Below are 17,296 nucleotides of genomic sequence, written 5' to 3'. Positions count from 1 at the left end.
AGCTGCGAATAGTAACATTTAACGTCCACTCTGTAGAATATAACTTTCCATTTAAATCAAATAACTCTTCTAAACTAATTTCACTCACATTCTCAGGCACATACAAAAAAGGAAGATGTTCATATGTTGGTTTCATTAACAGAAAAACCTTGCAAAAAGTTAAAGGATAGTAGTTTTGCATCAATGTCTTCAGGTACTTCAAATAGAAAATCTGTTAATTCCAATAATGGTTCAACTTTTTTAACCTGAAAAAAAGTATCAAAATATACCTCATTAACTGCACTTCACTGTGCTGCATTTTTTTTACAAACTGAAGATTTGTGGCAACCCTTACAACTCACTGGAGTCTCAGATAATGGCTAGCATTTTTTAAAATAAAGTATTTTAAGATTAAGGTATATTGTTTTTTAAAGACATAATGCTATTGCACATTTAACAGACTACAATGTAGTGTAAACATAACTCTTATATGCACTAGGAAACCAAAAAAAATGGTGTGACTCCCTTTATTACAATATTTGCTTTATTGCAGTGGTCTGGAACTAAATCTGCAACACCTCCAAAGTATACTTGTAAAACTTTTTAAAGGTTATTACGCTGAAAGTAAAACATCTTTTTGTGACTGATGAAGTCAATGAATTTAAAAAGTATATCAACAAAGATAAATTATTGGCTCTGCTATTGATATTACAAATACAGATGTTGGTGGAAGACACATTTTATAAAAATAACATTCTCAGTGAATTTTTAAAAACTACAAAATAGGAATTTACTAGGAACTAGTTGTGGTATACATATAATTGATAATTGTTATCCAAACAATTCTTATCCAAAGATATTCTCCCATATCATTTAGAAGTTACTGTAGCATAAATTACAAATATATTTATTTATCCACAGTTAAAGTAACTGAACTATAAAATTTCTATGACAAAGCTGATGCTGAATACATAAAAATTCATCACAACAGTATGCATGCACTTTGGATTTTAGAAAATCTGAGCATTTGAAAAACTACTCTGAAATCGATTTAGTTCTTATAATGGCATCAATTTTTTTTTTTGATGAGTCCTAGTAGTTACATTTTATTCAAAATTAGTTGGATGTCTCTAATTAAAGACAATCAGTTGAATCTCTGATTCAATGGTGAAGTGCCAAAATTTTCAGTTTAAGTTTTAGAGAATTGCAATTATTTAAAACATTGAAATTTATCCCTACGATTTACAAAAAATAAAAGATGAAAATACAATCAGAAAACATGATTTAATTCTGAATTTATATAACTGTTCTCAGAAGTATCTTCATTTACGGGAAACTTTTAAAACATTTTATTAAAGTATATTATATAGTCATGCATCACAGAATTATGGGTATATGTTCTAAGAAATGTGTTGTTAGGCTACTTAGTTGTTGTGTGAACATCACAGAACGTACTCAACACAAACCTAGATGGTATGGGCTACTATATACCTAGGCTATATGGTATAGTTCCTGTATAGCATGTTACTGTACTGAATACCGTAGGCAATTTTAACACAATGGTAAGTATATATCCAAACATATCTAAACATAAAAAAGGTAAAGATATGGTATAAAAGACAAAGAACAGTATACCCATACAGGCCACTTACCAAAAATGGAGCTTGCAGGATTGGAAGTTGCTCTGGGTGAGTCACTGAGTGAGTGGTGAGTGAATGTGAAGGCCTAGGACATTATTGTACACTACTGTATACTTTATAAACTAAATTTATAGCCTACACTAAATTTATATCTAATAATAATTTTTCTAAAAATAATAATCTTAGCTTACTATAACTTTTACTTTGTAAACTTTTTGATTTTTTAAACTTTTTAACTCTTGTAATAACACTCAGCTTAAAGCACATTGTTCAGCTGTACAAACATTTTTTCTTTATATCGTTATTCTATAAGCTTTTTTTTCTATTTTAAAAATATTTATTTTTTCTTTACTTTTTAAACTTTTTTGTTAAAAACTAAAACACAAACACACACATTAACCTAGCCCTACACAGGGTCAGGATTATCAATACCATTGTCTTCTATCTCCACATTTTGTCTCACTGGAAGGTCTTCAGGGTCAATAACACACATGGAGCTGTCAGCTCCTATGATAACAATGTCTTCTGGAACACCTCCTGAAGGACCTGCTTGAGGCTCTTCTTGAGGAGGTGTCACTCTTTTCAGAAATATGTCCACAGTGGTTTGCTGAGTTTCTTACTTTTTTCCTCAGAGATTTGCTTGTAAGCAAATAACGAACCATGAACATTCCTCTCTATTAATGAAAACTTTCCCATGCTGGGATCTATGTTTTTAAACTTTTTAAGGAGCTTGCTGAGGTCTACAAAAGCTTCTGCTATACCCTTCACTGTGAATTTTCTTTGGGGTTCTTCTCCTTTTTCTTCTCCTGCAGTTTCTTTTTCTCTTGGCTTTTCTTTAGGTATTTGTTCTTGTTCCAGTTCCAACAACTCATTAGTCAACTCCTCTGGAACCACCTCAAGGAACTCTTCAATGTCATCCTTACCCACACATAGGTTAAAGTTGTTTGCCTTCTCAACCGCGGCCTTGTTGATTTCTACAAACCCTTCATCCTTGGCAAATCCTTTGAAGTCATAGACAAACCTCTTGAGTGTCTCCTTCCAGAAGCCATTTATACATTCCTTGGTGACATCATCAAAAGCCCATGCAAGGTTCTTGATGCAGGCAATGATCTTGTAATTCTTCCAGAATTGCATCAGTGTTTCCTTCAGTTGCAGCGATAGCCTGGGCAAAGGTCCTCTGCAGACAGTAGGCCTTAAAAGCTGCTATAATTGCTTGATCTATGGGTTGCATCAAAGAGGTGATCTTTGAAAGGAGAAACACCACTCTAATATTGGGATAAAGATCACCAATAAAAAGAGGATGTCTGGGAGCATTACAACAATAAGCAAAATTTTGAAAGGTATCTTATTCTGTAACTCTACTTTTCCATTTTGCTGGCATAGCAATTCAGGAGGGATTCTTGAAAGAGCAGCTGGGTCATCTGTAACTTCTTATTGCTCCTGCAATACACTGGTGGTATGTACTTACTGATATTCTTGAAGGCAATGGGGTTCTCACTATGCCATATCACAAGGAGTTTTAATTTGTAGCCTGTACCTTGCTCCCAAGACCGTTAGTTATCTTCTCCTTAAGAGCTATGAAACCAGATATTGGCCTGGCCTCCTTATGGATAAAAGTCCTTTCAGGCACCCCTTTCCAGAACAGGGAGGTTTCATACATACTGAATGTTTGCTCTGGCAAGTAATTTTCCTCCACAATCATCTTATCTACAGAGTTTCTGAATATTCTTCAGCTGCCTTCACATCAGCACTTGACTCACTTTCATGGTATGTAATAAGTAACGATTCTTGAATCATAAACCTCCCAGAGCTAGCAGTAAATTCAATATTGTAGTCAGGTTAAGCCTTTTCTTTCAACAACACAAACTTTTTGCTTTGGCCATGACTGTCATGGTGCTGAGAAGGGTATACTTCTGTATGGTCTTCAATCAAGAAGTTTCTCCATGTCTGATATAGGCCTTTCCCAAATTTTTGCTAGTTTCGTTGCCTTCAAGGAAGCAGATTCTTTAACAGCTTCTATCATTTTTTTCTTATTCTTCAAGATGGCAGCTATGGTGGAATGGGACATACTAGATTGGCAAGCAAAAACCGTCAGATTTTCCACCTTTGTAGTCCTTAATCACTTTTAATTTCATTTCCAGGTCAATTATTTGATATGGCCTCCTACTGGCAACATTAGCAATGGATTTTGTACATTTAGGGTCAAGATGAACAAAACATAAGATTAAAACAAGCACAAGAGAAAAAAATGCAGCAACTGAAAGTATCCTACAATAGACTAAATAAAGAAGATGTGGTATATATATACAATGGAACATTACTCGGCTATAAGAAAAGATAAAATACTGCCATTTGCGACAACATGGATGGACCCTGAGATAATCATGCTAAGCAAAATAAGCCAGACAGAAAAAGTTGAAAACCACATATCACTTATATGTGGGATATAAAGCTAAAGCAACAAACAAACATGACAAAAAAAGAGAGACTCATGGACATGGACAATAGACCAGTGGTTACCAGAGGGAAAGCAGGAGGTAGATGGGGTAAAAGGAGTCAAATATGTGGTGATATAGACAGAAAGAAATCTAACTATGGGCGGTGAACATACAATGCAAAATATATATGACTTACTGTTGAATTGTACACTTGAAACTTACTGGATTTCGTTAACCAATGTCACCATAATAAAAAAAGGGGGAAGGGAGGGAAAAAAAAAAAAAGAGAGAAAATAATGCGATGAAGAGACACCGTGAACATGAAATGTATGAGGCTGCTGTCTGCGTAACACGGGATACTGTTTTATAGCAAACTTTTTTTTTAAGAAGTAGAAAGAATACATTCTAAAATAACAATAAAAAGTGTAATAAATACATAAACCAGTAACACAGTCATTCATTGTCATTTATGTAATCATTCCCATTGCATACCAATGCCTTAGAGTAGAACTGGATCACAGATATACATATGTGGTTTTAGTATCCATTGCCAGTTTTCCAAATGTTATGTCACGTTTACATAACCAACCAACACACCAATTATTGCTCCACATCTTTGCCAATGTTTATCATATGTGCTCTGAACAAAGGCAAAAAGACAATACCTATGAAAATATTTCACCTGAAATATTTACACAATTTTTAAAAATGGAATTGTGACTATTCTATTTATCTATTAGCTTACCGGATATCTCAGCATCTGTTTGAGAATTTTGTTCTCACATGGCAGAAAGAAAATGTGCAAGCTCTCTTATGTATCTCTTCTTATCTGGACACTAATCTATCACATCAGGGCTCCACTCTTATGACTTCGTTTCACCTTAATTACCCCCATAATGGCCCTATCTCCAAATTCAGTCACATTGGGGACTGGGACACCAACATATGAATTTTGGGGGAACACAACATTCAGTCCGTAACAGTTGTACGTAATGGGGCCAAGATTCACAATTATATGACTATGAAGCTCTTAGTCCTAACTTGTAAACTTCATTGCCTCTTTACTTTTATTATCTTGCAGATGATTCTGCGATGAGGAAAGCTATAGAGAAGTACTGACTGTTGACTAAATGGCTGGGGTCCTCTGCTTTTTATTATATTATTATATTACATAAGACCTATTATTATGCTAGTTTACTATCACAACAGCTGGCATTTACTTTGTAGTAATAAAAATCAATTTGTGAACGAGGGAGACAAGTTTTGGAAAATTCTAAGTATGGAAAATGCTGTGGGTTAAACTAAAAAATTTTACCTCTCTCTCTAATAAAATACTTCAGTTTTAGAAGTCAACTCAATCTGAAATTTTCCCTTATATAAATTCAACTTGTATCACTTCTAACAAAATCTGCCTTCAAAATTGCCATTTACTATTTTTCTGAAAGAACTGGGGACTAATCCTGTGGAAATCAAGGTAGAAGAAATTCTTTCTTAAGAATTTTAACTTTAAATCTTAATTTTTTTACTAGGAAGGTTTCATTTTGATCTCTCCATATGAAAATCCTCACGTTCCATATACAAAGAACATGGGAAGAGATAACAGAAAGAAACAACGAAGGGAGCTCCTTTTTATTTCTGTCATTTGCTTCTGAGATTCTCTGTTTTTTAAGTTTGACTATGATATATCTAGGTGTGGGTTTCTTTCTGCTTATCCTACCTGGAGTTCACTGAACTTCTTAGATATGAAGATTAATATTTTTCATCAAATTTAGAAGTTTTCAGTCATTATTTCTTAAAATACATTTTCTGCTCCTTTCTAGCTCTCCTCTCCTGGGGCTTTCATTAAACTTATGTTGGTATGCATGCTGGTGTCCAAAAGTCTCTAAGACTGTTCATCTTTCTTTGTTCTTTTCTTTCTGTTCTTCATGCTGGATAATCTCTATTAATCTACATTCAAGTTTACTAATTTTTCTTCTGCCAGCTCAAATGTGCTGTCTTTTTTCATTTGTTATTGTACTTTTCAATTCTAAAATTTCTATTTGATTTTTTAAAACAATTTAGATCTCTCTACTGATATTCTCTATTTGATGAGACATTGTCATAATTTTCCTTTATTCTTTACAGGGAAGAATTTTCCTTTAGTTCTTTGAACATACTGATAAATAATTGCTTTTTAGTCTTTGTCACTAAGAACCAACATTTGGGCTCCCTCAAAGACAGTTTCTATTGCCTTTTTCCCTGAGTATAAGTCACATGTTCACGTATATTTGTGCATCTCATAATTTTTTGTTGAAAAGTGGACATTTAGATAATATACTGTAGCAACTCTGAATTCTAACTTCTGCCTCAAGCTTGCTGTTGCTGTTTTTTGTTTGTTTTGTGACTTGCCTGGACTAATTCTATAAAACCTATCTCCTTAGCCATGTGCTGCTTAGTTTTTCTTTGTGGTTGTTGTTTTGTTTTAGCCTTGCTTTCTGGGGATTGCCCCTGGGTCAGCATAACTTAGTGGTCAGCCAATGACTATTCAGAAGTTTTGCTTAGATACCTGGAAAAGATAGGCTTCCCTCCTTTGCCACTGGATCTGTGTGCAGCTTGAGGAAATACTGTCAAAGAGCAGGGAGCTTTTTCGTCAACCCTGTGTTCAGCCAAGAATTAGTAATTTGCAAAGGTTCTTTGTTCTCTGCTGAACAGGTATGACCTTGCATTTGCACACAGCCTTATGGACCACGAGGGGTTAAGTGTGATCTTAGTAGGGCCCACTTTAGTTCTCTCTTTCCCTAGGTTGCCTCGATAAAATTCTGGCCAGTCTACCATTTTGTTTTCTGCAACATTAGGTTTCCGGGGTTGTTTGTCACAGAGATTTCAACTGTTTTTGATACATCTCTGAGGATGGATTTTTCCAAGTGTTGCTCTAAATAAAGTCAGCTCCCTCTAACAGGAGAACAGAGCTGCCAGCCCTAATGGCTTGCCCTGCCTGCCCAGGGAAGAACTGGAGGGACCATAGCACTGAGGAAAAAGATGGGAGTAGCTCCTGACTAAAACGCCACAGACAATCACTTTCTTACTGAAATTCAGTAGCTTTGTTTGATAAATACCTCTCAATTTATGTCCTTTGGCTAAAGTCCAGAGACCCTAAATGTGTGTGTTGTTTTTTTAGTTTTTTTTTTTTTAACAGGTTTGTCCAGTTTAATAATTGCTTTTTGGGTAGAGGATTTGCCAAGCTTCTCACTCAGCCATTCCAGAAGTGTTGTTCCTACATTGTATTCTGAACTGTTTTTTTCTTCCTCATAATGTTCTAAAGATCAAGAATAAATATTAAACAGAACCATTTGCTGGACTTTGAAGTGCCCCACTGAGCAGATAAGGGTAATCCAATGAAATTTAGAGCTACTGAAGGAAAAACTTACCAAAACCAGGACCAGAATTTAGGTCTCAACATCTTCAAGATTCCTCAGTATCACTTGAACATGAGACTTTCTATACCGGGTAAGATAAATCCCCAGACAAAGGCAGAATAGGGATAAATAAAGGCACCACGCTCAGCAAAGCCTGAAGTTGCCCTACCTGGGCTCGTTCCTCATCAAACTCCAGGCAGCCCATACCATCCAGTCTCTGGAGATCAATCCAGCCTTTCCAGATAACACAGACTCCATTCAGAATCATAGGAGCCTTCAAATACACCTAAGACACAGAAAAAGATAACCAATGATAAACCATCAGATACATGAAAAACGAAGGACAAAGTTACTTATGAAAACTGTGGTTTTCTCAGAAAATAAAAAAAGATGAATATAATTATAAAACTAAGGATTATAGGAAAGTACATAAACAATAGCTTCTGACTATATTCTATAAAGTTAATTTGGTTCACCAGGATTTTACTTGTAGTCACAATGCTTCCAGATTATTTTTAAAAGGAAGTTTTATACATTTTGTAAAAACTATGGTAAGATGATACTTGAAGTAGACATCATTGCTCTTCCAGCTGTACACTCCTGTTCAGTTTTATAAGCAACCTCATAGCTTCATGGTAAGTAATGAAGCTTTTTGTTTGTTTGGTTGGTTTTTTACTGATGTTAGCCAGAGTTGATTTCTATTGCTTCTAAGCAAAGAACTTTAACTGAACCTTAAATGATTTTACATTTATTTATTCATCATTTTTTTTTCAAGTAAATAAATAATCCTATAGCAAAAGTCACTGTAGGTATGATTTCTAAATTCAGATCACTTTCATTTTCAATCAAATTAATTCTCACACTGCCTGAAAATATAATTGTCCTCAAGAGCAATTAATGATCCATCAAGAAAGGAAAGGTTCTAATGCTATGATTTTAAGGTGAATATTTTATTGTGATGCAGTAAAAAAATAAGAAAAATTTATTATAGCTCCTATAATCTCCCCCACTCTAAAAATTACTATTCTAATAATTACTGTAAAATCTTATTGTAAGGTTAAACTTTTTTTTTTAATTTAACATGGGCTTCTAAATAAAAATCAGCATAATTTTTTAAATCATTTACTGCCTTAACAAGATTTTTAAAATGCAGAGGAAGCAGAATTTCAATGAATTTTCAAAACTACAGGTTATCAAATATATCTCTATGGATGACGTTCATTTGCCTATATACGAGGTATATTTTCTATGGATAATCCCAGTACTTTTTTGAGCTAAAATTAGCATTATTTACTACCTACAATTAGATAAAATTAGTAAGACAGCTCCTCATTTTGAGAAAAATGCTGGAAATATTAACTTTTCCTTTACTCAATTTAGCAAGAATCTTGCTAAAGAATCTTGGGGCATTCTTGTTTTTAGAGATGTTTAGTAAAAATAATTGACTATCAGTAATTGTAAACATGCTAGAAAAATCACTACGGAAACACCTGTAAAATAAAACTTTCTTAGTACATATTTATGTCATTCTCTTCCATCACTAAATACAACCACATTTTCCCTGTTAAGGACTCCAATCAACCATGCTGAACCAATTTCTACTTATATTGGAAAAAAGCCAAAAACATAAGGGTCCATTCCTCCTCCCATTTGGACCAAGGGAAACAGTCTACAGTTATAGCTGAAACCGTTTAACCACACATTTCCTTCTGTTCTGATAAGTGCTCATTCCCTTCTACATTTTAAGTTTAAAACTCTACTGATGTGCACCTAAGTCAAACAAGTGACTATGACCTCATATTTGACACCTCACAAAACTTAAATATAATACCCCTCTACATTGCCTATCCATATAACTTCACTTATCACATCTTCTAATCAAGATTTCCATTTACTCTTTCTAATGGAGTGGGGGTGCCACACAGCAATGAGTGTAACCTTTTACTTATCAATGTGCCTCATTATTTTAAATTCTCATACTAATCATCAAGAGAATTCCTCTAATGGCATAGAAAGGTGAAGTTCATAATCAGATTCTATACTCTTCATCAATGGTTTATATCTTTTAGAATCAAAGATTCCATAAATGCAGCTTATTCATATTAACTTATAGTCAAAAATATTTTCCTTAAGAAATTACTAAATTTTTTAAAAGCCCATTTATTACTTCTTTATAAAAGTTCTCTCATGACAAAGAAAACACTGATCTGTTTTAGGAAATTCCTAAATGCGTTCAGAAAATGGCTATAGTTCTTAATCAAGGCTAGTGCCCGGAATAGTAATTTAAAACAATATTTAGATGATCCTTGTGATTTATTTAGATGTTCACATTCAAATAAACACAGTTTTATGTGTAGATCTTTAAAGTAAATGTTTGGCACTTTCATACATTCATGAATACCAAACCTCAAAGTACAAAGAAAATAAAATTCTGTCTCTTAACGGTGTGGCATTTTGCAATGTAATTCAATAATGTCATTTAAACAGTAAAACAATTTTTTTTTTTTTCACGGAAAATAATGTCTTACTTCAAATTGTGAAAAGAAAATTTACTAGACTATGACCTAGGGATTAAACCCATTGTTCTAGAACAATTAAATACTTTATACAAAATGGAGTCTATAAAGCCTTTATAATGGTTAAATAATTACACATAAACACAGTAACAAAAAGGCCTGCTTATCTTTCCAAAACCAAAAAAGCAGAGAATGTAGTTGAGAATTCGCAGAAAGTTAAAAAGTGAGTATGACCTCTCATTTTGTTTTTTAGGAAATAGGGTAAAAGTTAGTATTACACAATTTTTAATCAACTCAAGCTCTAAATATCAGTATTTGCGATGTTATCGTCTATCCGAATTACACAATATCACTTAATCTTCACATTCTGTAGCTATTTTTGTCTTTATTGAAATATGAGACAATTAGTTGCTTGTATTTACATTGTACAATTCAATGAGTTTTTTTCCACTTATAGTTGGCATACAATACTATACCAGTTTCAGCTGTATAGCATAGATCAGAGATCCACATAACTCGCAAAGTGATCACTCCACTAAGTCTAGTACCCTTCTTCCCCCTTACATATTTATTACATTATTAACCCTCTTCCCCATGCTACATTCTACATCTCCAGGTCTATTCTGCAACCATCCATTTGTACCTCTTAATCCCTTTGCCTTAATTCCGTATCACTGTAGCAGTAGAACTTCAGGAAAAAGATGTATGCACCATCAACTGTGGCATTATCCATATAATGGAATAATATTCGGTCATAAAAAGGAATAAAGTATTGCTACATGCTATAATGGATAAATCCTGAAAATACTATGCTAAGTAAAATAAACCAGAAAAAGGCTATATATTATATGATTCCATTTATGAAATGTCCACAATAGGCAAATACAGAGAGACAGAAAGGAGAGTAGTGGCTGCCAGGGGCTGGGGAAAAGGGGAGAATGAGGAGTAATTCCTAGCAGGTACAAGATTTCTTTTTGGGGTGATGCAAATGTTTTGAAATTAGAGAGTGGTGATGGTTACAACAACTCTGTGAACATACTAAAACCCCTGACTGGTACATTCTAAACAGGTAAATTTTATGGTATGTAAACTTTATCTCAATAAAACTATTATAAAAAGTATTTGCAACAATTTTTGTTACATAAGTTATGAGTTATGTAAATGGAGATTTTTGAGAAGGCAATTGCAAATGGGATTCTAGCACTCTAAGGAGAGCTATGAGCTGATAATGTAAATCTGGTAGCCATCAACAGTACAGTGGTATTTAACTCCAGAGGAAAGGAATAGATTTCCCAAGCAGTAAGTAGAAGAGAAAAGAGGAAAGGATGCCAAGAAAATTCAACTTTTAGATGCTGGCTAGTAGGGAAAGAACCCAGCAGAGTATGCTATGAACAGCCAGTGAGAAAAGAGGAAAATATGTAAGGAGCCTAGAGGCTAAAGGTTAAATTTTAGATCTCTAAGTAAAAGTTTCTCCTTTGTTGGATACATTAGATATCTAAGTATTATGTTATGGGATCTTAGAGCACCCATAACTTTTAGCAATGCTTTTATTTAAGGCAGGAGTTCTTAGTCTGGAGTTCAGAGAACCTACCAGAGAGTTTAGGTTTATGGTAAAGTTTCAAGAAGACCAGAAATCTAAAATTCTATATAAAAATGTATGTGTTTGTGCTCATGTGCATTTTTCTAAGAAAGTTTATTGCTTTCACTAGATTCTCAAAAGGGTGTGCAGGACAAAAAAGATCCAATTTTAATAGTAACAACTCCATTCTTCTTCTGCCCTCACAGATACCGGATCTCTAGCACAGAGCTTGAGATTAAAAATACCCTTCATTTAGTAAATGGGTCAAACTTCTTAAGTAGTTAAAAATTAGTTACCCCATGTTTTGAAATGTGTCAGGAAGAGTATAAGAAAACCTAGTCGACTTCTCTTTTATCAATTTGTACAAAATATAGTTTTATCTCTGACAGTCTGGAGTCTACTTATTCTAAGAGTATCTAAATTTGGAACGAGCAGTGGCATTCTCAATTGCCTTTTCTTCTACAATACTATATATATACATATACACACACATACACACACACACACACATATATGTTCAGTGTTTCTAGCTCGTAGGTAGCTAGGTGGAGAATAGACATTGCGGGTACAAAGGAATAGCAGAGAGTTCCCTTTTTAGAGTGTTCCTAAGGAAAATAATTTCAAGATAATTAAAACAGAATAACCATAGATTAGCAAACAAGACTCTTATGCACACCAGTCCTGAGCCATAAAATCAATATACACAGAAATCAACTGTCAAAGCTATTGACAAAAGCAAGAAGACACTTCACACTCAAAAAAACCATTTCAATTGGAAAGAATATTTCACTTCTCTGTAGTAAACCATTATAGCTTAAACACTTGTGACTCTAGTCTATAAAGTGAAGTATTAGGGAAATAGTAAGAGGGAATGGTCAATACTCTTACGCCCTCAGTAAATATTTGAATAATGATTAATAGAAAAGGAGAAATAAAGATGGAATTTAGGTTTTTTTCTTGTATCTTCCCTATAACTTCAATTTGAAAAGATCTGCCTATTCAACAAATGTTTACCTGTCATTTTGTACATGGTATTATAAGAGTGGATACATACAATGAATTAAAAACAGATTTATATCCCACCACCCAAACAAGACTATAACACTAGTTTAAAGTCTTTAATAAAGGAGAATTAAATGTATAAAAGAGCTGTAAGAATTAAAATTGAATTCACCCATTACATTTAAGTAGAGCTCACTTAACTCTTAAGTTAATGGAACATATCTCTGATAGTAAAATTGTAAGAAGCTGGATACAGCAGCTTTGCAATCCCTTTTTAAAAACCACAGTTCTAACAAAGTTGCATATAAATATGACTAGGATATATTATCTGAAGATGACCTACCTAAAAATCCAAAATGTTCAATTGAAAAACCAAGTGGCTGGTTATAAAAACTGTAAATACACAATAACTAATAACTTTCCTATGTTACAATAGTAACTATTTAGAAAATAAAACAGTAATAAAAGTATCCACTTCTAAGAATAAAAATTTTTTTTTGCTGAAAATAAATTTAATAAGAAACTAGTTGGCTCTATAAGAAGAAAATACCTAATTTTTGAAACACAGAAAAAGATTTGAATAACTAGTGAGACGTCATGTTCTTGAATGGTTAAGATAACAAACGCCAATTTATCCTAAAGTAATCCTTATTTTAAAAAATTCCAATGAAATCTGGAATTTTTGTTTTCCAGAAATAATGTTTTCTGGAATTTGAGAAATAAGTCTGTGGTTCCTGCAAAAGAATCAAACTATCCAAGAAAGAGTAATTTTCTGCTCTTTCAGATATTAAAACATGTAACAACACAATCAGTACAAAATTAGTGCTATGGCAGTCAGAAACAACTTAATAGGAAAAAAATCCAAAAATAAAACCAAGTATACAAGTATTTAATAAGCAAGGAAAAGGCAACATTTCAAATCAATGGTAACAGATATTTCATGTGGAAGTGGGAAAACTGGCTAACTATTTGAAAAAATGACTTTAGAACAAAATAAACATAAATGGCCAAAAATTATGAAAAAATGTTCACTAACAGCAATCAAACATTAAGTTAAAACAACTATAACTATTTCTAAATATGAAAATAAAAAATAAAAAAATATTAACAATGTCTATGAAGAAGGAAACCAGGTTCTATTACATTGAGAGAGGGAGTGTAAACTGGCTAACAATTCTGAAGGCATTTCTAGCAATAAGTGTGGATTTTCCTTTGACCCAGCAATGTCATGTTTATGAATGTATCCCAAAGTTTAATCAAAGATATACACAAAATATTTGATTACAAGGATGTTCACTCTCAAGGATTTTTTAATAATGATTAAAAGATTAGAAATAACCTAGATGCCCAACATCTTACTGTTATTCAAAATTAATGAATCAACATTATATATTAAACTTGTCTTTAAACACATTAAAACAAGATTTTGTATTGGTTGATTGGTTGCGGAAGATGTTGTGACCAGATGCTTGCAGGAATCTAATTCTGCATTTTCCCTGGAAGCAATTATTATGTATTTGCTAATTCGGCTCTGCAGTGACTTTTTAGAAGGTAACTGCCATAAATAACAAGAATCAACTATAATTATTTGTAAAAGAAAAGGAATAGTATCACTATACTTAACCCCAAGACATCATGGGAAGAGTGAAAACAAAACTGTGCTTTGAAATCAGATAAAACCTGGGTTTAAATTATAGCTCTATCCTTATGTCTGACAGAAGTTATTTAGGTTTGCTAGTAAGCCTCAGATTCCTCACATATAAAATCAGGGCTAAATAATGCCTCTTTCATAGGTGAAAGTCAATGTACATAAAATTTATGAAACATATAGAATACTACAGAAACACTGACTGCTTACACACACATTTTCACCAATGTTTTATATAGTAATTTCTTTCCAAGCGAAAGAAATCATTTTTTTGAGACAATTAACAGCTGTTCCCATCAATAAACCAATAGACAAGCAGTAATACTGGGATGGCCACAGGCACCCAGGAAAATAAGATATTCCACTAAGGAAAAATGTATCCTGCCTTTCAGTTGTAATCATTTCTGTAGTCTATTTAATAAGTTCTTTCAGAAGATACTTGGTTTTGGCTCATCTTCCTTTAGCCACATGCTCCTCCCCATTTATAAAGGCACAGTCAGCTGCTCTTCTGTTGGATAATCTTCTGTTGGATAATCACTACAGATAGTCATTCAATCTCATTTGCCTGTGAATTGTTAACTGAGTTGTATGTAAATGTAAAAAGTAGCTTCTTCTATAGTGAAATGTAACTGACCAATCTACTTCTTACAGTTCAAAAGAGAAATCATAACATGGATTAATACAGAATGTGCCTGTAACATTAATAGATTGTGTGTGTATTTACATATACAAACCTACTCAATAAATAAATGTGTTAACTAAATAGAAAAATCCACCCTAAAATTCATATGGAATCTCAAGATCTGAATGGCCAAAACAATCTTGAAAAGAACAAAACTCAAGGACTCACACTTCCTGACTGCAAAACTCACGACAAAGCTACATAATCCAAACAGTGTAGTATTAGCATAAAGACAAAATATAGACCGATGGAACAGAAAGGTCCAAAAATAAACCCTCACATATATGGCTCAAATGACTTTCGACAAGGGTACCAAGACCACTCATTGGGAAAATGAAAGTCTTTTCAATAAATGGTGGTGGGAAAATGGATATCCACACGCAAAACAATAAAAGTTAGACCCATACCTAACACTAAATGGAAAAATTAACTCAAAATGTTTCAAAGACCTAAAACTATAAAACTCTTAGAAGCAAATATAGGATAAAAGGTATGTTCATGATGTTGGATACGATAATGATTTCTTGGAGATAATACCAAAGACAGAAGTAAAAAAAAGAAAAAGGAAAAGAACTTTATGAAATTTAAAAAATTTTATCTACCAAAAGACACTATCAATGGAGCAAAAAGGCAACCCATAGAATGGGAGAAAATGTCTGTAAATCATACATTTGTTAAAGGATTAATATCCAAAACCAATAGAGAGAACTCCTCAAACTCAACAACAAAAAACTCAAAAAACTATTAAAAAAATGAGTAACGGACATTTCTCTAAAAAAGTTATACGAATGGCCAATAAGCACATGAAATGATGCTCAATATCACTAATCATTAGGAAAATGCAAACCAAAACTACAATGAGATACCATCTCATGTTAGGATGGCTACTGTCAAAGAAACAGAAAACAGCAAGTGTTAGTGAGGATGAAAATTTAGAACCCTTAAGCAATGTTGGTGGGAATGTAAAAGACTACAACCATTGTGGAAAACAGTATGGTGGTTCTTTAAAAATTAAAATTAATTACCAACAATTATGATCCAACAATTCTACTTCTGGGTATACACCCAAAAGAAATGAAGCCAGGGTTTCAAAGACACATCTGTATACCCATGTACATAGCACTATTATTCACAATAGCTAAAACATGGAAACAACCCAAGTGTCCATTGACAGATGAATAGATGAGCAAAACGTAGCATACACATACAGTGGAATACTAGTCAGCCTTTTAAGGAAGGAAATTCTGCAATATGCTACAACATGAATGATTCTTGAGAACATTATGATAAATTAAATAAGCCGGTCATAAAGGCAAATACTTAAAAAAAAAGACAAATACTGTATGATTCAACTTGTACAAGGTACTTAAGAGTAGTTAAAATTATAGACAGAAAGAATGGTGGTTGGCAGGGGCTAGGGGAGGAGGTAATGGGGAGTTATTGTTTAATGGATATAGAATTTCAGTTTTACAAGATTAAGAGTTATGGGGAAACTCCTGTGGAAAGGTAGGTCATGGTGAGCCTAGAAAGTACATAGCAGCCCACTCCCCATTATTTCCTCCAGATCTTCAGCATACTGTGAACACTGGCTCACACTGTGCCAGATGCCCCAACTCCAGTGTGAGCCCTCGTTTTTGCAAAACCCACTCATGACTCTGCTCACTAAATTTCCTAGAAGGGCTCTTAAAAATTTGCAGGGAAGCTGAATCCAGACTTGACTCATATTCTGTTCAGCTTATCTCCTAGAAGCTTTCATGTTAAAATGACACTGCAGTCCTTTATTTACACTCCATGGAGTTTGTGCTTGCTATATTCAGTTTTTCAAAACTAAACAATGCATTAAAGATATATGCATAGGAAATAAAATGCTAAAAAAAGCAAGGGAATAACAATTGGTATAGTAGTTTTTATTGTTTTGTTTTTTTGTGGAGTGGGAAAAAGGACTGGAGTTTTCTAAGGCATCACTGTCCAAAAAAACAAATATAACAAACTACAGATGCAAGTCATATACATAAATTTTTTAGTAGCCATGTTTAAAAAACTAAAAAGGGGTAAAATTAATATTAGTATTACCCAATTACATCTAAAGTATTATTTCAGTATGTAATCAATATAAAAATTGACATAGTGCACTTTTTTTTTGTACCTAGTTTTCAAAATCTGGGGTGCATTTTTTTCCACACACAGCATGTCAACTCAGACTTGTGGCACATGTATCTGGAGGCTACTATACTAGAATCACAGTTCTAAGGTAGTAGAAATGCTATATATCTTAAGTAGCGGGTACATGGATACTCCTTTTATTACCATTCCTAAAACTATAGTATGGTTTTATTTACTCTTTTATTTGTAAGATTCATTTAACAAATGAAAAGATGAACAGCATTTAAGGGGAAATAAATTAAATAAACATTTAA

General features: G+C 33.3%; 1 protein-coding gene across 2 annotated transcripts in view; it reads right to left on the bottom strand.

Moving 5' to 3' along the window:
• CBFB (core-binding factor subunit beta) overlaps positions 1-17,296 on the bottom strand; it is a 49,083-nt gene that overhangs the window by 14,780 nt on the left and 17,007 nt on the right. For both annotated transcript variants that reach the window (XM_039888903.1, XM_039888902.1), the window contains exon 4: positions 7,622-7,738. In XM_039888903.1, the coding sequence (XP_039744837.1) occupies positions 7,622-7,738 (117 nt within the window). The remainder of the gene's footprint in view (positions 1-7,621; positions 7,739-17,296) is intronic.

The sequence above is a fragment of the Pteropus medius genome, unplaced genomic scaffold (genome assembly GCF_902729225.1).
Source record: "Pteropus medius unplaced genomic scaffold, Ma_sr-lr_union100, whole genome shotgun sequence".
Taxonomy (NCBI): domain Eukaryota; kingdom Metazoa; phylum Chordata; class Mammalia; order Chiroptera; family Pteropodidae; genus Pteropus; species Pteropus medius.
This window is presented reverse-complemented; position numbering and strand designations above follow the sequence as displayed.